This window comes from Oryzias latipes, chromosome 17 (assembly GCF_053564925.1).
Source record: "Oryzias latipes strain Hd-rR chromosome 17, Olatipes_Hd-rR_3.1".
NCBI classification, from domain to species: Eukaryota; Metazoa; Chordata; class Actinopteri; order Beloniformes; family Adrianichthyidae; genus Oryzias; species Oryzias latipes.
The window spans coordinates 20,191,711-20,213,307 of record NC_136253.1 but is presented as its reverse complement, the minus strand read 5'-3'; the positions used below and the strand labels follow the sequence as shown (position 1 = coordinate 20,213,307).

The 21,597-nt window shown below is 43.8% G+C and overlaps 2 protein-coding genes across 3 annotated transcripts; one reads left to right on the top strand and one right to left on the bottom strand.

Moving 5' to 3' along the window:
- Positions 1 to 3,593: 3,593 nt before the first annotated feature.
- fzr1b (fizzy/cell division cycle 20 related 1b) lies at positions 3,594 to 9,396 on the top strand. 2 transcript variants are annotated; one of them, XM_023965357.2, is made up of 14 exons: positions 3,594 to 3,867; positions 4,158 to 4,322; positions 4,404 to 4,505; positions 5,029 to 5,092; positions 5,165 to 5,292; positions 5,856 to 5,938; positions 6,026 to 6,209; positions 6,291 to 6,356; positions 6,434 to 6,536; positions 6,620 to 6,801; positions 6,878 to 7,111; positions 7,575 to 7,679; positions 7,774 to 7,866; positions 8,903 to 9,396. In XM_023965357.2, exons 2-14 carry the CDS (start codon positions 4,245 to 4,247, stop codon positions 8,942 to 8,944), a joined length of 1,464 nt encoding a protein of 487 aa, XP_023821125.1. In that variant the 5' UTR covers positions 3,594 to 3,867; positions 4,158 to 4,244; the 3' UTR covers positions 8,945 to 9,396. The 2 variants fall into 2 exon arrangements, with proteins under 2 accessions (XP_023821125.1, XP_023821124.1); XM_023965356.2 differs by having other exon boundaries at positions 3,611 to 3,867; positions 4,404 to 4,535.
- LOC101174623 (importin-13) lies at positions 8,852 to 21,440 on the bottom strand. The gene is made up of 21 exons (XM_004078986.5): positions 21,148 to 21,440; positions 20,249 to 20,374; positions 19,506 to 20,146; positions 19,298 to 19,438; positions 19,087 to 19,228; positions 18,819 to 18,985; positions 18,570 to 18,690; positions 18,057 to 18,204; positions 12,508 to 12,689; positions 12,352 to 12,378; positions 12,124 to 12,258; positions 11,833 to 11,979; positions 11,660 to 11,740; positions 11,437 to 11,574; positions 11,261 to 11,357; positions 11,138 to 11,190; positions 10,984 to 11,050; positions 10,247 to 10,305; positions 10,023 to 10,112; positions 9,739 to 9,920; positions 8,852 to 9,623 (listed from the first exon to the last, which is right to left on the bottom strand). Exons 1-21 carry the CDS (start codon positions 21,208 to 21,210, stop codon positions 9,530 to 9,532), a joined length of 2,901 nt encoding a protein of 966 aa, XP_004079034.2. The 5' UTR covers positions 21,211 to 21,440; the 3' UTR covers positions 8,852 to 9,529.
- Between the last annotated feature and the right edge of the window lie 157 nt (positions 21,441 to 21,597).

The window sequence follows — 21,597 nt, the reverse complement described above, 5'->3', positions numbered from 1 at the left end:
CGTCCTTCCCAGAAAATGGCAGTAGTCATCGGGTTATCAAAGGTGACGCCAGTCGTCTTAAATGCCATTGTTTTTCCCATGCAAACATGTCAGACACCCCCACTGAATCCACACGAAAGCATAAGAAACTGTTATTTTTATAAAATAACAGTGTTTATTTGTTTTGTTGTGATAAACTGGAACTAAAACTGTGTGGATGTCTTGGTAATTCAGCTTGTAAAGCACATTTCTGTGTCAAATCCCATTTAATTCTGATGCATTTAGGGACTTGACATTTGTGTTTACTCCTAAGGGTTTTTTTTTTTTTTTACCCAGAATGCTCTCCGCTCGGGAATTGTTTGGACGTGGAAGGGAACACCCCCTGTGGGGATGCAGCACCACATGCACGACCATCAGTTTATCGCAGAATGGGAAATAAATCATGAAACACACTCACAAACGCCACATCTGTTGGCACGCCAGAGATGTTTCTAGCACAACAGACAGACGTTGCTCCTACAAAAAAGGAAAACATAGAAAGGCAGATGATTGATTGCGCAACATTTCACTTCACTTTCTCCTTTTTATTCATAGTTTTTGTTTTTTGAGAAGCAATCATGCTTGGTGCTTAAAGAGCAGAATTGGCTCTAAAACTGATTGAATCTGAATGTTTTTCTCTGGATTTTGCACGGATCCATGAGTGTCCTCATCTGACTCAAGGAAGCTGGGAGAGCATGCGGCTGTCTGGTGTGTCAGGACTGAAGGAGAGCGTGGGAGGAGATGCTCAACATGCGCTGCAGTGGCAAGCTCTGTGGTGGAGTCAAAAGACACTGAAGGGTGGAGGGAGGCCTACGCAATGTGAATTCAACTCAGCTAAGGAGGAAGCAAACATCCTCTCAGAGGTGCAACACAAACGGCAGAGACTGTGATGTTTAGTCAGCTGTGCGTTTTGGATCAGAACCCGACATGGTGACGTTAGAACCAAACGAAGGGAAAATGTGTCCTTCCTGCAGACTGGGCTGACCTGACAGGTCTGTGCAGCGATGCCCTGCTGCTGTGTTTCCTAGACTCCATTTGATTACGCACAGGCGGCTCACTTTTCCAAAACACCGTGCTGAGCCTTGAAATCAACGCCTCCCCTTTTTCAGAGAAAAGTTTTCATCTTTTTGTTTCTTTCCCCTTAAACTGAAATATTTTTCAAATTATCTTCCTCACACAAGAAATCAGAGTCCTTTTTGTTCACTCTGTTTGTAACTTCCAATAAGAATCTGATAGCATCACAGTCTGGGAGTTCTGACCCGGCTTCCTCTGAGCCCACTGAGCTGAACTCTATTACAGGAATAAGGGCAGCTGCCCCCCCCCCCCCCCCCCCCCCTCTTTGCCACTTACTGTGGCAGACAGCTGCTTCAGTACCCCCCCCCCCCCACACACACACACACACACACACATCCAGACCTTCATCTCAACATGGGCCTCTCAAACGTGGGCCAGGCTGCACGTTGCTCGGCATGAAGAAGATGAAGGATGCAGATAAGAGTCAATGTTGTGACTGGCCTGAGTTGAAAGGAAAAAGTGATGATTGTGGCTTCTTGTCGGGATGGCTGGTGTTTACGTCCCTTTTGTGTCTGGATGTAAGCCTGTGTACAGAGAGCGGTGCCCATGACTCACAACCTACACCACTGGAAAGGCACTAAGACTCATCAGGCAAAGCAATGCAGCCTAAATATATCTCGATATAATTAAATGGGACGACCTTAAAATCCGTCTGAAGTCAGTTTGGCAAAATTAGCATTAAACTCACTTCAGGAAAAGCATAAATAAATAAAGTTAATAACAAACCCATGAAGTAGCCTCTGATGTGGTTGGCGTTTTTGTAAAACTTGTGCTATCATAGGCACTTTAACATTGGAAATTGGGTCATCTAGACCCACTAGACAGTGCGCTGAACCTTTTTTCTTCAATGATTTGTGATCTTCACTGGTGTCCATGGATTACATGAAATCTTTCCACCTTTATCCACCTTTGTCATGGTAGGGAGAACACATCAATGTAAGGGTGGGGTCATCTAAGATAGCACAAGGGTTAAAGCAGAAAGAGAACAATGGATGAGATGCGTCTCATAATGTTGAATAAATATTAAAGAGAAAGAGGATTTATTTCAGCAATATATTTTGCTTGAAAACTGTGGCTAATTAAGTTAAAAGAAAAGAACAGGTTCTAAAACAGGAGTGGGCAAACTGATGTTTAGACTGACCTCCCAAGCTGTGAAGGAATTATATTAATAATCCTTATTAATTTTTTGTTTTCCAGTTTTTGATTTAAATTAGATTAGAATTTTCCAATTTTAAAGAATCAAAGCAGCTTCTCTTTTTACTCTTTGCCTACATTTGATGTTTTTTGTATTTTAAAATTGAAAATGATTACATGGTCCAGAGAAGATGCAGCCAGACAGTTAAAAAAAAATTAACTTGTCAACAAAATTTGCATTGAAAATCTAAGACAGAAACAAATCAGAAGCAATCTGTGAAAAATGTGTTGTGGCTTTACTGATAAGTAAATGCGGCCGTTTGCTTTTTTTTTTTAGAATGTCAACACGTGGTGTGATATATGGGCCTATGTGCAGCTCAGAGAAATCTTAAACAACTGCCCCTTTTTTGGTCTTCTCAGAGTATTTTTATGCAACATATCATCAGCTGGACATCATCTTTAACTCCCTGCTCCTGTTGGTTTTTGTTCTCAAATACAAATCGAAGGAGTCAACCTTTGTATCTTTATTATTTGCAAATAGTGTCCTTCACTGCCACCAGTGTGCGAATGGAAAATTTGGTACCATAGAGGGCAAATATGTAAGATCTTTATTTACTTTGAAGTTACTCTTGCTCACTAGCTATGAAGCAACTTTTTCTACATTCCAGCTTTTGAAGAGAAGCAGATGGTGCACAAAAAACGCTTAAGTTCTTCTTGGTGATGGTGGTGAGGAAACTGTAGTGGCTGTTCTCCCCGTGCTTGATTAAATTTCTGGTTCTTTTAAAATTCTTAACAGACTCAAAAGTCATCAGAACAAAATAGTGTTGTTTTTTTTAGGTTCTTTGTGTTCTGCCAGGTTTATTAGTTAAAGCTGGTCCAGATGATTCCAGTCCTGTACTTTTTTCTCAATTGACTGAATGAGTTAAGTGCTTTGGAGCTCTAAGAAAAAGACAAACTAGAAGGGGAAAAAAAGTAATAATTATATGTTAAAATGTAGTTTTCCTTAGCATATATGCTCATTATTTGTGCAATGTCCAATATTGCAACTTGTTGTTGTTATTATTATTATTATTATGTCAATATGGTCCCTATTCTTCTAATTTATAATTTGAAAAATAAAAAAATTGTTGTTTGGATCATGAATGCATGAGTGCAACATTTTTATCTTTTATTTTGCATTATTTATAAGCATCCACAGGCTCTAAATTTGATTGATTGAACCACTTTGATACACCGTTCTTTTTTTTAAGGCTTGCTCCTTTTAAGTTTGTTTTATGTTGCAGCAGCGATACTCTGTGGCCGTATGTGGAATAACATTCATCCAAAGGGAAACACGCAATGACTATAAATCGCCGCCAGGGGTCACTGTGGCACCGCACTAAATGTCCCGGGCAGCGAGAGTCGACCAAACACCAAAGAATTTCTGCTCCAGCTGATTCGGTCGCCATCTTTGTCGCGAACATAAACAACCATGAAAGGGTCTCGTTGGTGTTGAAGTGTCTGGTTGTAGTTTCTGGAGGAGGAAGCGACAGGCCTTTCTTTTTATTTTATTTATTTTAAATCCACCCCCCACCCCACCAAAGGCTTCCTGTTTTCCGGAGAAGATGACAGTTGACGTGGTGACCTGAGCCACCGTGACAGGTAAGCTAGCGAAACTGAATCGCCTACTGTAAAACGTTGTTGTTGTGGGCACCGTCGCGATGTCATGACAACAGCGCAGCTGGCATATTTTACGCCGCGTTTTCGGGTGTTTTTGTCTCCATAATCTGCGTGTTTTTCTGTGCGGATGTTATGCGAACGCAGTCCAAGGAGACATTAAAGCGCAAACACGGAGACGTTTAGCTGTCGGGCCGCATAGTTGGAGTCAGCTTTAATTGAACCCTGTGTGTCTAAATGAGTCCTGCTTTAAACGGACAAATCCTTTTGTGCAGATATGGGGGTCCTGCGTGGATTTTCCCACCGGGAGGGACCGCAGGTGTAAAAGTGGGGGGCGGGGACTGTCCTCTGTCCCTGGTGACATGGACCAAGAGTATGAGAGGCGGCTCCTGAGGCAGATTAACCACCAGAACCTCCCGAGCAAGGCCTGCCTGACCAAGGTGAGGAGCAGAGAAGTCCCACTGGAGTTTTTGTCTCTTTTTTTTTTTCTGCAGTGAACTTACTTGTTCTGTTTACCCCAGAGCCTCGGTGCCGCCTGCAGTCCTGTCAGCGTGAAGTCTGGGGATCGCTTCATCCCCACCAGAGCTGGAAGCAACTGGAGCATCAACTTCCACTATGCCAACGTGAGACCTTCATCCAGTCACCTGCTCCTGGTCTGAGATGCTCCAAAAACCAGGACTGCACATTCTTCTGCACATTCCACTCCAGAGACCCACTCCGATCATAGTTTGATCTATTGTCAAAGGGTACCCCGTGGTGCTGTTTTTTAGCCTAAATCAAAAATCGGCGTTGCTCTCAGGGACATCGCTTCTGCAGAGTGGCGGTAGTTCGTTCGAAATTTGCCTTTGAGTTTTGGATGGGACAGTTGGAGCAAAGTAAGCCCGCCCTCACTTTCCGTCATCCATCGGTTTACACGCTGTACAGCTAGCTTACAGCATTTTTTTGGCTCCTCCTGATTCACAATGATTTGAATACATGAATACTCAGAAATACAAATTTAAGATTCACATTTTCCTGATATATGTCCTCCAATAATGATAAAAATGTCAAAAACGTCAACAACACAATTTTCATCGGAGTGGGTCTTTAGGTGAGTGGAAAAACAGATTGTAAATCTGAAAAAAACAACTCCTCCGTTTTCTGCAGGAAAACTGCCGCTCTCCGTCTCAGAACTACAAAGCAAAGGATGCCGGTTCAGATTCGGGCAAAGGTCTGAAATTCTCCCTCTTGGCCCCAGCTCTTCAGGCATGAGTTGGTTGTTTTATTGTTGTTGTTTTTTCAGATGCCGTGGCGTATGCTGCCTTGCTGAGGAACGAGTTGCTGGGGGCGGGAATCGACTCAGTGCCGGACCCCCACGGAGATGACCGGCGGCACGCCGTCCTCACTCAAGACTCCCGTGGCCTTTTTAGGGTGCAGAAAGAAAACTTCCATACTTCCCTAAAGTTTTACTCCAGTCATCTTTATAATAGCGTTCCCAGTGGTCATTGAATTCTGAATATGCCGTTTTTAGCCTAAATCCAAAAACCTGTGTCCTTTTCTAGGACATAGTTTCTGCAGGGCGACGGTAGTTTATGTTACATTCACCTGTGGGTGAGACTGTTGCAACCCCACCCTAAACCTTATAAAGGATGTTTTCTTCCGTTGCCGAGGGTGGTGTGAACGTAGCATGACATTAGCGGAGCAACAACAAACAGCTGCAAGCTTTTTCAAACGGCATTTTTTCGTCTGCTGCCCATTGACAACGATTTAAATAAAGAAATACTCAGAAGTGACATTTGTAATGCCGCAAAAACATGTTGAAAAAAACCTATTTTCATCAGTGGGTCTTTACGTTTCTCCCAGCTTTTAATATAAAATTGTAAAAAAAAATTGTATTTTATATTTCAAACTAAATATTCTCCTTAAAAAAAAGGAGAAATTGTGAAACTGATTGCTCCTCACTTTAATCTCTGGTTTTCGTGTGTTCCCCTCAGTACACTGTCCACACTAAGAGAGTGCCTTTCGACAGCGATAACGAAGTCTCCCCGTACTCCCTTTCTCCACTTAGCAACAAAAGGTAGGGAATGTCCTCATGGCTGAGCGGAGAAGACGCTTCCTCTGTGCTGGCATGGCTAAAGTCCTTTTCCTGCCGGTTTCCTGCCAGCCACAAGCTACTCCGTTCCCCCCGCAAACCTGCGCGGAAGATCTCCAAGATCCCCTTCAAAGTGCTGGACGCTCCAGAGCTGCAGGATGACTTCTACCTCAACCTGGTGGACTGGTCGGCGGGTAACCTGCTGAGCGTCGGGCTGGGAGCCTGCGTCTACCTGTGGAGCGCCTGCACCAGCCAGGTCAGCCGGAGGAGGCTCGTCTAAAGCTCACACGAGGGGGCCGGCCCCAAATTGATCACTAACTTGCATCTGCGCCCACAGGTGACGAGGCTGTGCGATCTGTCGGTGGATGGAGACTCTGTTACATCTGTGTGTTGGAACGAGAGGGTAAAGACATGGGGGTTTGAGCTCGCACAAGTTAGAAAGTAAAAGCAGAAAGAAACGGCCTGTTCTGCCTCTTGCAGGGAAGTCTGGTCTCCGTGGGAACTCACAAGGGTTACGTTCAAATCTGGGATGCAGCAGGAGGAAGGAAGCTGACCAGTTTGGAGGGTCATTCGGCGCGAGTAGGTCAGTCGGCTGCATTTAAAAGTTTCACTGGTGCTGCAGGGGTGAAACGGAGAGTTTGGTTTGCTCATCCTGTTTGCCTGCAGGTGCTCTCGCGTGGAACGGAGAACAGCTGTCGTCTGGTAGCCGGGACAGAGTGATCCTGCAGCGGGACGTCCGGACGCCCCCCTCTGCAGAGAGGAGGCTGCAGGGTCACAGGCAAGAAGTGTGCGGCCTCAAGTGGTCACCTGACCACCAGCACCTGGCCTCTGGGGGCAACGACAACAAGGTGAGGCAACTTTATCAGCAACGGAAAACAGGCAGCAGCAGAAAAGCTGACGGCTCCGAGGCTCTTCCTTCTGCAGTTACTGGTGTGGAACAGCTCCAGCCTCCTGCCCGTGCAGCAGTACAGCGACCACCTCGCCGCCGTCAAAGCCATCGCCTGGTCTCCCCACCAGCACGGGCTGCTGGCGTCGGGCGGCGGCACGGCCGACCGCTGCCTGCGCTTCTGGAACACGCTGACGGGTCAGGCTCTGCAGAGCACCGACACCGGGTCTCAGGTGTGCAACCTGGCCTGGTCCAAACACGCCAACGAACTGGTGAGGCCACATCTCAGTCTCAAGTGCTGTTTCACATGTTCACACCCCATTTATTAAAAAAATAGTTTAATAATAAGTGTTTCATTAATTTTAATTTAAAAAATAAAATAAAAAGCTCTTGCACGTCAGTACTTTCCTTTTTTCCTCAGTCACTTCCAGTGTTTATAATTTGTGCTGCAGTACCTTCTTTGAACACTAGGGGCCTCTTCCAGTTTACCTTTCTAAATTGTCTTTTTGCATCACTTCCTGTAAGAAAACTAAACTTTTAAGGAGGGTTTTGAAGCTATTCTTCTATAAAACAGGCAGCCAATAACTAATAACCTTTCATAACTATGAAAGAACCTTGAAGTTCAGCCGCATAACTGACCTACTTACACTTATTGCTGCATATTTTAAGCTTTTGCATTATCATTTTTCTTTCTAAATGAAGTCCTTTTGTTCATTTCAAACTACTCGTGTCCAGGTGAGCACTCACGGCTACTCTCAGAACCAGATTCTGGTGTGGAAGTACCCGTCACTCACACAGGTGGCCAAGCTGACCGGACACTCTTACAGAGTCCTCTACCTGGTATGGTGAAACAAGCGCCTGATTGTTGTGAGCTTCTTCAATAAAACCAGTATGAAAACCACTGTTTGTACTTTGAAATGCCGTTCTCCTCCAGGCCGTGTCTCCAGACGGAGAGGCCATCGTTACAGGAGCCGGAGACGAGACTCTGCGCTTCTGGAACGTCTTCAGCAAAACGCGCTGCACCAAGGTACGGTTAAAGAGGCAGCAGGCGTAGAACCATCCACACCGCTTCAAACCTTTAGCATGTCTACTCCTCACGCCCCCAGCTTTTTTTCTCAACTGTTTTACGGCACATGTTCTACTTACACAAGTTTGATTTTGAAATCCTTTAGAGAGGATTTCAGGAAAAGGAAAGCGGGGCGACTAAACTCTTCAGAGAAATATGTCCAAACATTTTTTTTGTAATTGCTAGAAAACATTGTTAAAATAGACAAAATGTTGTTAAAATTTTATTTACTTGCTAAATAAATTTTTTTTATATTGCTTGTTTTTATAAAGTAAATCATTACCGTAAAAATAACTAATTGTGACTATTTATTAAAAATTATATATACATATACCGTATATATATTTTTTTTACTATGTATTCTGACATTTTAATGAAAGTAAAACTCACTTTTAAAATATTGAAAGATTTTACCTATTTTTTATTGAAATGGTGAACATTTATTAAAGGAAAATGAAAATGAGTGACAGTAAAACCAAAATAATTAATTATTTTGGTTATTTTAAGCTTTTTTTCTGCCATGCATGGATGTTTCGGCCACACAAGGAGAATTCAGTGATACAGAAAGAACTACTGTAATAAACCATGTTTTTTGGAAAACTGTGACAAATCAAATGTACTTACTATTTACTAACAAAAAATCTAATTTATTCTTCTTTTTCTAGAAAATAATTGAAATTTTAATAAGTTTAATATTAAACAAGTTTAAATAAAAAGCAATTTGTGGCTTGATAAATGTAAAATTCTTAGTCTTGCATTCTTTATTTTTTTTACATTTTTCTTTTAAAAAATAAGGAAACATTTGGTTTAAAAAACTAAAATAAAAAATAATTATTTTTTTATAATTAGTTAGAATTTCATCAAAAAAAATATTTTTTTATTAATTAAAAAAAAATCAATTGACAGTTTAAAGAACTTAAGGTAAATACATTCTTAAAACTGAAAATCGCCAATAATTCTTTTTATTTTTTCCCATTTGCTCTTCTTCTCTCTGTAGGAATCAAAGTCGGTCCTGAATCTCTTCACCAGAATCCGGTAGTGGACGTCCGGGATGAGGAGCGGCGGTCTGGCTCTGAATGCATGCACCAACACACGGCACTGAGGAACTCCCCTTCACAGAGAAAAAACACTACATCCAGAGATCTTTTTCCTTTTTTTTTTTTAACCGAGGACGAACTCAAACTTCCTCCAGTCTCAGCTGACGGGAAGAAACGTCAAAGAAACAAAAACTGCTGGAAAAGCTGCTGGTGTTCTCCTGTTTTCTGTTGTGCTAAAGTGATATCGTTGTTTTATTCTGTACTGGCTGAAGTTCACAAAGAGGTCTAAGCTATATAATAATGTACTGAAGGAACATTTTTAAAGAGGCGCTGCTGTGGAACAGAGAAGATGTTGCCGGGTTCAGGCGGGGGATGTTTCTATATTTTGATAGAGTGAAAATGAACTGGAGCAGAATGAAAGGAAGAGAAAAATAAACCCAAAAGACAACATAAATTCTCTCTTGAATATAATCCGCTGTTATTACACATCAAAACACAAGTTTTCCCTGAAAGTAAATTAAGAATTGGGGATAAGAGTATTTAAACACCTATTTGGGCGGGCGGGCTGTTTGAACTAAAAGGTGGTTTCAGTATTTGGAGTATCCGGAGCCCTGCAGGCCTCTGCAGAGCTGAGAAAACTCCATCACAGTCTCCTTCATGCGCCGCTTGTTGGTTTGCTCCCTGCCACAAAAAACAAAACAAAAAGTGTGAACAAGTGCAAAATATGGGAAAAGTTTGAACAAAAATGACATTAAAGCAGTATTTCCAGATGTTCTGCAGCAGCTCTGATGATTACCTCAGGAGCTGCTGGATGAAGCTCTGTTTCTGCTCAGCAGACACCTGAGCGGCGGGAAATCCCGCCGCCTGCAGGGACTCGTTGAGCCACCGGGGCAGCAGGGCCGGACAGTGTCTGTTCAGGTTCAGCAGCACGTCAGAGAAGGGTTCGGTGGCGCCGCGGGGAGAGCCGCCTGCGATCGCCTGCAACGGAAGGGAGAGCACAAACACGACAATGATGAGGATGAAGAATCACATCACCAATGAGGGGAATGATCTTTCATCTGTCAGTCGAGTCGGATTCACATGGATGACGGTCTCCGTCAGAAGCTTTCCATCCTTCTGCAGGTCCCCGGCGAGCAAGGGCATATCTTTGCAGCGATTCAGAAACTCCGTCTGTCACAAGCACAAAAGGAAATCTGTTCTTAGAATCAGTTTTGGCCCATTGAATGTTTCAGTTTTGATGATGGGGATTATTTTGGAAGGTGCAGGCATGTCGGTGCCATCCGCTTGAAAATCTCCACACTTACATAAAACAGGCAGGCAGCTTTGACTGTAGCCGTCTCTGGAAACTTGATGGCCTGAATCCCTGGGAGAAAGCAATTCAAAATCCCTTTTATGCAACTGATTCATAGTCAAGATAAAGATTTTATTTTCCTAAAGTCAGCTGGATTTAAGGTTGTTTATGTTACTTGGAAAATTATGCATAAATAAAAACTAATTTCATCATTCAGTACACATGCATTTGTCTTAAAATAGGTTTTGTTTCCGTGTTCTTTTTGCTCCAGGTTTTCTTTAGTTCAAGCATGTAAAGATCAGCTGTTCCTCAATGATCACCTATCATATGCAGTCTAGAGTGAAGGCTGGTTGGGGGCCACAGATACCCCAGCCCATCCCAAAGAAGGGCCTGCTCTGATTAGCTGTTAGAAAGGTTCATTTAACAAACAAAAAGAGTAATACAATCTTTTTAGGAGATTCTAATTTTTGACATTAGAATTAAAATCTTTTGCCCAAATCTCGGCCTCAGGTTGTCCGTTGTATCGTAGTTTAATACATGAAACTCAAAGTGCATGCACTCAGTTGAATCAATGTTTCGGGGCCCCGTGACGTATTTTTGACAGTTTGAACTGGATCGCAACAATCTTGAAATACTTGTAAGAATTGGAGTAAGACAACTCTGAATATTTTTTTTTGTTTTGTTTTGTTCAGTTTGACATTTTTCTTTGTACTTTAGGTGTCCTCTACTACAAAAAGAAGAGATACTAACCGCAATGAAACAAGGCCTCAACATCCAGCTGGTCCGAATGGTACAAGCCAGGTTTTCTTTTAAGTATCTAACAGTCAGAAGTACAGAGAGTTTGAGATAGGGGGCAGATTTTGACCAGTAAAGATCTATATGAAGGTGAGGAAATCAAACTGACCTGAGCGTGAAGGTACATGAATGATTCTACAATATCCGGATGATCCCTCAGACCTGCAAAAGCACGACCGGCTTGATCAAAATCACTCTGGAATCAAGCCTTTTCTCTGCAGCTTTCTGTTACCTTGTTGAAATAAAGCCAGTGTGGCGGAGGTCAGCACTTCAGTGAGGCCCTTGATGTCGGAGATGTGATGCTCCTCTCCAGCAAAAATGTGAACCATCTGAAACACAGCGACGCTGTGTCACAAATGCATGTTGGATGGAAAAAAATGGTGTTGTTTGTGTCCATAAATGTGTTACCTGACGTGCCAGGTTCAAGGCGGAGGCCTGAGGAAACGCCCCGTACATCTGCCCCAACATCTCACACAGCTGGGGCACCATCGGCCCAAAATCATACAGGAGTGTGCGTACGGATTTATCAAAAACGCCACAAACCGCCTGTGAAGAGAAAAAGGGAGTGTCCCAATTTATGCAAATGCATTGATTCCACATGTGCAATTGTCATCATTGAATAAAGGGATACCTCCACCACCTCTGAGTCACAAAGCCATTTACCAAGGATGGTCTGAATCAGAGGGAACACTTGCTGGAGGACAACCACAACCTGCACATCATAAATGAAGACTGTTCCCATTTTCTCCAAAGCAAAACCATTAATATTTGGTTTAAACTTTGTATGATTTCTTGTAAACTCACCGGGTTTGGTGGTCTCTGTGAGGGGGAGAGTCTGAGACTGGCGTCTCCCTCTGAGACCTCTGAATGGGTGCTAATGTCCAGAGTGGAAAACAAATTGGACAGCATCCCCAGGATGTGCATGATGCTCTGTTTGTTGGAGGCATTCGGCTGCAAAGAAGACACAGTTTTCTCCTTTTCCTGGTCTATTTAAGGCTTGTGCAAAAAAATCAAGATACTTTCCTATGTATGTTTTGTTGTGATGCTGAGTGCCTCTTTGGCACCCAGTATCCCATTTGGTTTAGTTTCATTTACCTCCTGGTGTGCCAGTGCATCCAGCTGTTGGATGTGAGGTGTGATGAGGGAGTGCAGGCCGCTTAGAATCTCCTCTGCAGGAAGAGCGGACAGCAGAAAACCCAAGGCCTGCATCAGCCACATGCACTGGCTGCTCTGCACCCACACACAATAGCATGTGCCCTCAAGTTGACGGCAATACGTTCACCAAATGTGAAATACGTTACTTCATCAAAGCTGTTTACTCACCTTATGAAGGTTTTTCAGCAGCACAGTCTGTGGAAAAGATTCCAAAAAAAAGAAAAATACATCCACTGCTTCAAACAAATCTGTATGTGGCTGTTAACCTTAAATCCATACAGATTCCATCTTAAAAAATTTTGTTAAAAAGATGACAAGTCTGACCTGTGAGACGGAGAGGATGTCTTGGGCGCAGGGGCTGAAGTTTTGCCTGCACTCCCTGCAGATCCTCTTCAACGTGGACACGCTGGACACTGACAGCTCTTCCTTCTCGAGGCCCTGCAGCACCATCGGCAGAACGCTGCTCAGCATCACAGGGTGATCGGCCAGCCATTCGGCCAAGGATCCTGCTCGATTACAGAGCGCAAAGTTGAGTTATTTTTACTGTTTCAACTTGTGGAACTCCCATTTTACCAGAAAGGTCATCTTGATTCATTTTTATAGGTTGAAGATGTTTCACCTTAGTTAGCTCAGCTTTGGGCAATATCTTACTCGGCTGCAGCAACTTGTGACTGACTAAATGAAGAAGAAAACTCGCAAGTATATACCTTAACAGTTAAGGTCTGTAAAGGATAATGCCAGTCGAGGCGTCCATTATCAGAAATTAACGGACTTCGCGGATGCAACCGTCGGATGCATCGGCCTCTGGTGGGAGGTTGGCTCCAGTGTTCCGCAGCGGAGCTGCCATAAGTGTGTGAATGTGTGTGTGCATAGGTGAATGGGACTGTGACTGTAAAGCACTTAGGACCTTTGAAGAAGGTAGGAAAGTGCTTTACAAGAATACGCCATACGCTATTTGGTCCGCGGTGCAATGCGTTGTCATGGTAACGGCCTTAACTGCAGTGGCCAAGGAAAGCGATACGCTGATCGTCATGACAGGTTAAAAAAAAGCAACAGTTCAGAGAGAAAGTTCATCTCTTACCTCTTGTTTTTGTCTATTTATAGAAGCAAAAGTTTGTTTCAAAGTCTATATAGTTCAATTCCTCCTCCTTTTCCCTCCTTTTTTCTCTTTTTACTTTTTCTGCTGCATCGCAGTCTTCTAGGATCAAATTAACCAAACAAGTTAAAGTAAACTATAAAATCACCCGTCTTTTCTAACTGTTTTGCTGTTGTGATAAACTGTGGAAAATATGTTGCTTTTTTAAAAATATTAATAATTGGAATACCAAGTGTAGCGCAATGACATAAAACATTTGGGCCATGTGACAGGACATCTTTTTTAGGTGTGATATATCACTTGTCAATCCACTCCCTGCAGTAAATCAGAACCAAGTATTCACCCAGACCATTGTGTAAATTTTGGGTACATACTTGCAAGTTTTGTTCTTCAATTGGTCCCCATGACGCCTGTTGATCCAAATATGCATCAAACAATAAACCTACCATAATTTAGCATCTACTTGAAAGCAATTAGTAAAGTAACAGTAAGTACTTTTGTTTTTCAATGCTGGACATAAATTCAGGCATTAAGGGGTTAAACTGGCTCTGCAAAAATGCCACAAAACCTCCACTGAATTTTGATTAAAACTCACATACACGCTAGTGAAAATTACCCATTTACAACACCAACTCATCTACTTAGTTTCAGGGGTTGCCAATTCCTTACAAAGCCGTTAATCTCACACTTTTTTTTATCTTTAGGAACTAAACTGAAAATAGTCCAAGATAATTTTGACTCAATTTACAGAACGTTTAAAATCAGACAGAATCAGGGATGTTTTTTTTTTTTAGACATTAGTGGTTGCATTTGACTAGCCACAGGGGTTGCAAGCCAGTAACTTCTGTGCCGGTCCCAAGCCCGGATAAATAGAGAGGGTTGCGTCAGGAAGGGCATCCGGCGTAAAAATTGCCAAAATAACCATGCGAATCATCCACAACACTTTAGACATACCGGATCGGTCGAGGCCCGGGTTAACAACGACCGCCACCGATGCTGTTAACCTACAGGGTGTCGGTGGAAATTTGACTACTGTTGGTGGAAGAAAGAGGGGAGGCAGAAGGGTCCGTGGCCAGAGAGAGAAGGGAAAAGGCAGGAACATAGGTTTGAGAATAGGGACTCTTAACGTTGGCACAATGACAGGGAAAGGCAGAGAGCTGGCAGACATGATGGAGAGAAGGAAGGTAGATGTACTGTGTGTGCAGGAGACAAGGTGGAAGGGCAGCAAGGCACGTAGTATTGGAGGAGGATACAAACTGTTCTATCATGGTGTTGATAGGAAGAGAAACGGGGTAGGAGTGATTCTGAAGGGGGAGTTTGTAAACAGTGTTCTAGAGGTGAAAAGAGTCTCAGACAGGATGATGAGCCTAAAGTTAGAAATTGAAGGGGTGATGGTGAATGTAGTCAGTGGGTATGCGCCACAGGTTGGCTGTGAGTTAGAAGTGAAGGAGAGATTCTGGAGTGAGTTGGATGAGGTCATAGAGAGTTTTCCCAGAGGAGAGAGAGTTGTTATTGGAGCAGACTTTAATGGACATGTTGGTGAGGGCAACAGAGGTGATGAGGAGGTGATGGGCAGGTTTGGTGTGAAGGAAAGGAATCTGGAGGGACAGATGGTGGTGGACTTTGCGAAGAGGATGGAAATGGCTGTAGTCAACACTTACTTCCAGAAGAGAGAGGAACATAGAGTGACATACAGAAGTGGAGGTAGGAGTACTCAGGTGGACTACATCCTATGTAGACGAGGTCATTTGAGAGAGGTTAATGACTGCAAAGTGGTGGTAGGAGAGAGTGTAGCCAGACAGCACCGCATGGTGGTGTGTAAGATGACTCTGGAGGTCAGGAAGAAGAAGAGAGGGAAAACAGAAAAGAAGACCAAGTGGTGGAAGCTACAGAATGAAGAAACTTGTGAGGAATTTAGGCAGAAGTTGAGGCAGGTCCTGGGTGGTCAGGATGAGCTTCCAGAGGACTGGGAAACTACAGCAGAGATTATCAGGGAAACAGGTAGGAAGGTGCTAGGTGTGTCATCTGGAAAGAGGAAAGACGGTAAAGAGACTTGGTGGTGGAATGAGGAAGTACAGGAATGCGTCCAGAGGAAGAGGTTGGCTAAAAGGAAGTGGGATGTAGAAAGGACTGAGGAAGGTAGACAGGAGTACAAGGAAGCGCAGCGTAGAGTGAAGAGAGAGGTGGCAAAGGCCAAACAGAAAGCTTACGATGAGCTATATGACAGGTTAGACACAAAGGAAGGAGAGAAGGACTTGTACAGGCTAGCCAGAGAGAGAGACAGAGATGGGAAGGACGTGCAACAGATAAGGGTGATTAAGGACAGAGATGGAAAGGTGCTAACAACCCAAGAGAGTGTACAGAAAAGATGGAAGGAGTATTTTGAGGAGCTGATGAACGAGGAAAATGACAGGGAAAGAAGGGAGGAAGATGTGGTTGTTGTGGAGCAGGAAGTAGCAGAGATTGGAAAGGATGAGGTTAGGAAGGCTCTGAAAAGGATGAAGAGCGGAAAGGCCGTTGGTCCTGATGACGTACCTGTGGAGGTATGGAAGTGCTTAGGAGAGACAGCAGTGGAATTTCTAACAAGGTTGTTCAATAGGATTTTAGAGAGTGAGAAGATGCCTGAGGAATGGAGGAGAAGCGTTCTGGTTCCGATCTTTAAGAACAAGGGTGACACGCAGAACTGCAGCAACTATAGAGGAATCAAGTTGATGAGCCACACAATGAAGCTGTGGGAAAGAGTAGTGGAAGCCAGGCTTAGGAAGAAGGTGGAGATCTGTGAGCAGCAGTATGGTTTCATGCCCCGTAAGAGCACCACTGATGCCATTTTTGCTTTGAGAATGTTGATGGAAAAGTACAGAGAAGGTCAGAAGGAGCTGCATTGTGTGTTCGTAGATTTAGAGAAGGCGTATGACAGGGTGCCGAGGGAGGAGCTGTGGTACTGTATGAGGTCGTCTGGAGTGGCAGAGAAGTATGTCAGAGTAGTTCAGGACATGTATGAGAGAAGTATGACGGTGGTGAGATGTGCTGTAGGTCAGACAGAGGAGTTCAAGGTGGAGGTGGGACTACACCAAGGATCAGCTTTGAGTCCTTTTTTGTTTGCTATGCTGATGGACAGGCTGACAGATGAGGTAAGACAGGAATCTCCCTGGACAATGATGTTTGCGGATGACATTGTAATTTGCAGTGAGAGTAGAGAGCAGGTGGAGGAACAGCTAGAGAGCTGGAGGTTTGCTCTGGAAAGAAGAGGCATGAAGGTCAGTCGTAGTAAGACAGAATACATGTGTCTGAACGAGAGGGATCAAGGTAGAAGCGTTAGGTTACAGGGGGCTGAGGTGAAGAAGGTGCAGGAGTTTAAGTACTTGGGGTCAACAGTTCAGTGTGATGGGGATTGTGGAAAAGAGGTGAAGAGGCGAGTGCAGGCAGGTTGGAGCGGTTGGAGGAAAGTGTCAGGAGTGTTGTGTGACAGAAGAGTGTCAGCAAGACTCAAAGGAAAGGTGTACAAGACAGTGGTGAGACCAGCTCTGCTCTATGGGTTAGAGACGGTAGCAGTGAGACAGAGACAAGAGGCTGAGATGGAGGTAGCGGAGATGAAGATGTTGAGGTTCTCCTTAGGAGTGACCAGGTTAGACAGGATAAGGAACGAGTACATCAGAGGGACGGCTCATGTTGCCTGTGTTAGCGACAAAGTCAGAGAAGCCAGACTGAGATGGTTTGGACATGTTCAGAGGAGGGATAGTGGATATATTGGTAGAAGGATGTTGGAGATGGAGCTGCCTGGCAGGAGGGCAAGAGGACGGCCAAAGAGGAGATACATGGATGTCTTAACAGAGGACATGAAGTTGGCTAACGTTAGGGTAGAAGATGTTCATGATAGAGTGAGGTGGAAAAGGATGATTCGCTGTGGCGACCCCTGATGGGAAAAGCCGAAAGAGAAAGAAGAAGTGGTTGCATTTGACTAATCTGTCCTATTCTCTGTCAGTTGGGTTTTAGAAAACCAAACGTGGTAAATGAAGGTGCATCTTATTGCAGATGATTGATGTATTTTCAAAGCTCCTCCCCTTTCCATAAAAATTTAAGTCAAGGCGGCAGAAAATGCTTTGACATGCTGTTTCTCTAGGCTAGGCTGCTTTTGGCAACATGTACCCATTTCAGTGGCTTGCTGTCTTAATGCAAATGGTCACAAGAGCTCAGAAGAGATGGATTTGACTGCTTACATGGCTTGAAGACCAATTAGAGCCTAAATTTGTTCTTATTCTTTTAAATGAACCTATTAAAAACGTCTGGTTCAGCAATTGGTCTTGATCTTGCCTGGTGAGCAAACACTTTGTTGGAACGCTGTAATGATTATATTATCATATCTGGCTGCCATTGGTTGGACATTCATGTGCAGTCTGGGAATTTGCAGTGACAGCTTCAAAGACATTCTTAAATTTACAAATGTTGGCAAGTTTCTTTCAATTTCAGGGAATTGATATTGCGTAAATGCCACTCAAGCTAATCACCTTAAGTCAAACTTTGACTGGGGTTCATGGACCAATGGAGGCCAAACCCATAAAAAGTTTCTTGGACCTTCAAATTCAACTAAATCTAAGGAACTTTTTTTTGTTTTGTTTTTTAGAAACAATTAAAACGTATGCAACAAATGTGACTATTAACAGAGAAAATGATTGAACGGAAATGGTTAAGTAATGAATTGACCTGCTGGATGACACTTTATAAACATTCTCAGGAATACAATGTGCAAGATGGATGGTGATGCAACTGGAGAAGGTACCTATAGTGTACATGACTGTGTCTGCTAGCATGAGGTTGCTGATATTGATTCTGGGGAGGAGCCCAATGAGACCAGGGATGACATCAGAGTAGTTCACATCTATGGTCTCAGCGATGGACTGGAAGCCGAACAGCAGAGCCTCTGTGTCCTGACAGTACGAACAAGTAAATACAAGCTGTCAAACAAGGCAAAGCAGATAAGGGATGAGAGCAAAAGTGAGCAACAAAAGTTCTATTCTGTTGATGGAAAGGGAATAGGATTGATGGGTCTGAGAAGTAGAATGAAATTCTATAAATACTATATTTTTTTAGATAAAAATTTTGTTTTTGGTCTTTTTAAAATGTTCTTGTGACATTTTTCTCATGATAGAGGACATATATTAAGAAAATTAAGCTTAATTTTCAACAAACCATTCATCAGCTTCAAAAAAAGTAACATGTTTGTGTCTGCTGATCATTTTAAAGACGTATTTTTTAACACTTTTTTAATGAAAGTTTTATTCCGTCATGGTACCTGCCAAACTCCCGACTGTTGGGGATCCATGAGCTGTCTGCCGAGACCGTCGTAGAGTTTACTGAGCAGCTCTGATCCCAATATTTCATAAACATACATCAGAGTATCAGAGATGTCCACCCTGTAAAGAGACAATAACAGTTAAAGATGCAACGCAAAGCTCCAACTGTGGAAACACTGCTTTTGAAATGTCTGTTCAGATGATCAGAACCAGTTTATTCCGGTTCCAACTTCAGTTTTCCTGATTACCTGTAAATGCGAAATTGCTCTTTGTCATCTGAAGACCAGGAGGCATACTCTTCCTCAGAAGGATAGTGGGATTTTTGAAGCAGCACATCCACCAGTTGGAAATAAACTGGCCTGTAAACCTGCAGATAAACCGCCTGCTTTTCTTCCTCAAAGGACAAAATGTCATCCTGGAAATGTCATAAATAAGGACATTAGAGTTCTCAAATGTCTTATACTTGAAATAAAAATCAAAGAAGCTTTACAAAATCACATGTTCTTCTTTCTGTACCTGTAAAGTGTACCAGAAGGTAAGTGTGAGGGAGCTTGTGGTTTCGCTGACAGGGTAGTGTCCAGGGATGCCCGAACAGAACAGAATCATGTTGACCAAAGCCAAATATTCTTGCCAGTGGTCCAACTGTTCCAACAAAACCCTGTGGTACGCCGACAGTTTCAAAAAACTTAAACTGAAGACAGAGCTCTGCAGGTGTGTTTGAGGATACCTGGAGTGCGTTTCCCCCAAAGCAACGGCGATGCGACAGATCCCATGGGAGGTCTCCATGTCTCCAACCTGAGCAGCTGTCTTCAGCTGGTCGTAAAGCCCGAGGACCAGAGGCATGAGGCTCAGGAGAGCGTCGATGTACCTGCACACCAGCACTCTGAGGCCCAGCTACGAAAATAATCCTACCCATTACCCAGCATGCTCCTCACCTTTGGCAGTCGGGCTGTGAGATGACAGTAACTATTGTCTCCACAGCCGAATCGAACAGCTGTGGGTTTGATAGCGTAGAGAAAAAGTCCTGGACCAGCTCCTGGCTTTCTCCCAAAGACACATCCAGCCCAACCCAGCTGGACAGGCAGTGGAGGACCTTCTCCTTCACCAGGCTAGATGAGTCCTGACTTTGCAGCAGCTGTCGCAGCATGGGACACACAGTGGCCCACTCGCTCGCCAGAGCTTCTCTCAGCTGAGAGCGGCGAGCCGGAGCGAGGCGGCTGCTCAGGAATTCCTCTGGAATCACTGTGAGGAGCTCCAACAGAGCAAGACAATGAGCCTGAGGGTCTCGAGAGACCTCTGCACTGCAACCCCCTTCAGAATCCTGCTTCTGTGGTTGGAACGCTCGCACAATGTCCACTACTGGCTGAGACCACACGTGGGGTATTAGGTTCAGAGCCATCGAGGCCAGGGCCACACAGAGACGAGTCCGAACCATTTTGGGCCCAGCGGAGAAGTGCAAGATCTGTGAGAGGAGCTGCATCCTGAGGGTTTCGTGCTGCTCTGTGGGGAGGTCACTCCAGTGGTGGCAGATTTTGATGTGGAGGGTGCTGGCACCAAAAAACTGAACCTCTGGGATCTGCAGTGAGACATTTTAGGATTAGAGCACAAAAAATGTTTCATTGCAGAGCTCTGATATTCAATTTAAAAAAAATGTCTCTTTTCTGGGATGGTCTCAGACCTTGTCAGAGCCGAGGAGGGCCCAGCACCACTGCCACCCCTGTGCAGAGGCCTGAGCCTGGGTCAGCCACTTCTGAGCGACATCCTTCTGTGCCATGTCTGGATCGAAGTACAGCTGGTACAGAGCCTGGAGGCAGAGGGCAGAAAAACTCCTTTCTGTTCCGATCAACTCAAAATTTGCTTCCCTTTTTAAATGTACATCCTACTGTATCTTAAAGTCCCGCTTCGATCAGCTTTTGATTTATTTCATAAGTGTTCCTATTGGTCTTTTAATTATGATTAAGCCGTTTTTAGCCACAATTCTTTTAAAAGTGTTGTTTTTTGGGGCAAAGTTTCTGCAGAGTAGTTCATCAAGAATTTGCCTCTGAGCTGAGGGTGGGACTGTGGGGAGTAAGCCCTCCCCTCTCATTTCCCATCATCCCTATGTTTACTGCTACAGCTCTTTTCCAACTGCCTTTTTTCGTCTGCTCCTGATTCACAATTTAATTAAAGAACTAGTACTCTAGAAATGCAGTTTGAATCTTAATTTTCTTTTCATATGTCGTCCATCGTGCAAAGAAATATAACAACCCCGTCTCTGTGTTCCACAAGAAGGAAGTTTGTATAACCTGTACATAAGCCTTAGTGCTGCATAATAGATAAACTTGATATAGAAAAAAGAAGTTTGTTGTCCTTGCAACTCATCTAGAACACATGCTTAGTTATTATTAGGACAGAATGTGCTTAGCTGGCATCATGTTTCAAAAGCTGCACTTTAGCCCAAGCCTTAATAAATCAAATATACTCCTACTTTCTTCTGTTATTTTACACTCTATAGTTCAATACTTTGACATTTATTCATCATTTCTTTTAATAGTTAAGAGTATTTATTCTCAAGATGAAGACTTTAAAGTAACTCACAGTCTCCACATTCTCCACTGTCTGGTCCATCTCCATCTGTTCTGGAGTAGATGGAGGCTCCATTGGGGTAGGGTTATGGTAACTTCCAGGGTCTGATCGATGGGAATAGTTCGTGGAGTGAGTCGACTCTGTCTGAGCGCTCACAGGGTCCCTTAAGTCCGAGTACACATGCGCAGAGTGCGGTATGCGCGCCGATATACTGCCCTCTGTGGGGGCTCACAATACCCCCCCCCCCCCCCCCCGCTGCAGTCCAATCAAATATCGGATGGGGTCATAATAACGAAAAAGTACAGTAAACTTGCCTGTACAGCCCTAACCAGGCGCTCCTGACGCAGCAGCTGCGCCTCTGACGCACCGAGCTCTGATTGGTTGGAGGGACCGACAGCAAACCGATGCACTTAAACAAATTATTCTCGACTGGAGGACGAGCAGAAAAGTGGGGAGGGATGA

Bases quoted from the DNA above. Each gene is read 5' to 3' on its own strand.
- fzr1b (XM_023965356.2), top strand. From the start codon at position 4,245: ATGGACCAAGAGTATGAGAGGCGGCTCCTGAGGCAGATTAACCACCAG. The intron at 6,210-6,290 runs GTCAGCCGGAGG...CTGCGCCCACAG, and splicing joins GGAGCGCCTGCACCAGCCAG to GTGACGAGGCTGTGCGATCT. The intron at 7,680-7,773 runs GTATGGTGAAAC...GTTCTCCTCCAG, and splicing joins CTTACAGAGTCCTCTACCTG to GCCGTGTCTCCAGACGGAGA.
- LOC101174623 (XM_004078986.5), bottom strand. From the start codon at position 21,210: ATGGAGCCTCCATCTACTCCAGAACAGATGGAGATGGACCAGACAGTG. The intron at 12,690-18,056 runs GTACCTTCTCCA...GTAATCGAGCAG, and splicing joins CACAGTCATGTACACTATAG to GATCCTTGGCCGAATGGCTG. The intron at 12,379-12,507 runs GTCAGACTTGTC...TCTTTTCCACAG, and splicing joins ACATCCTCTCCGTCTCACAG to ACTGTGCTGCTGAAAAACCT.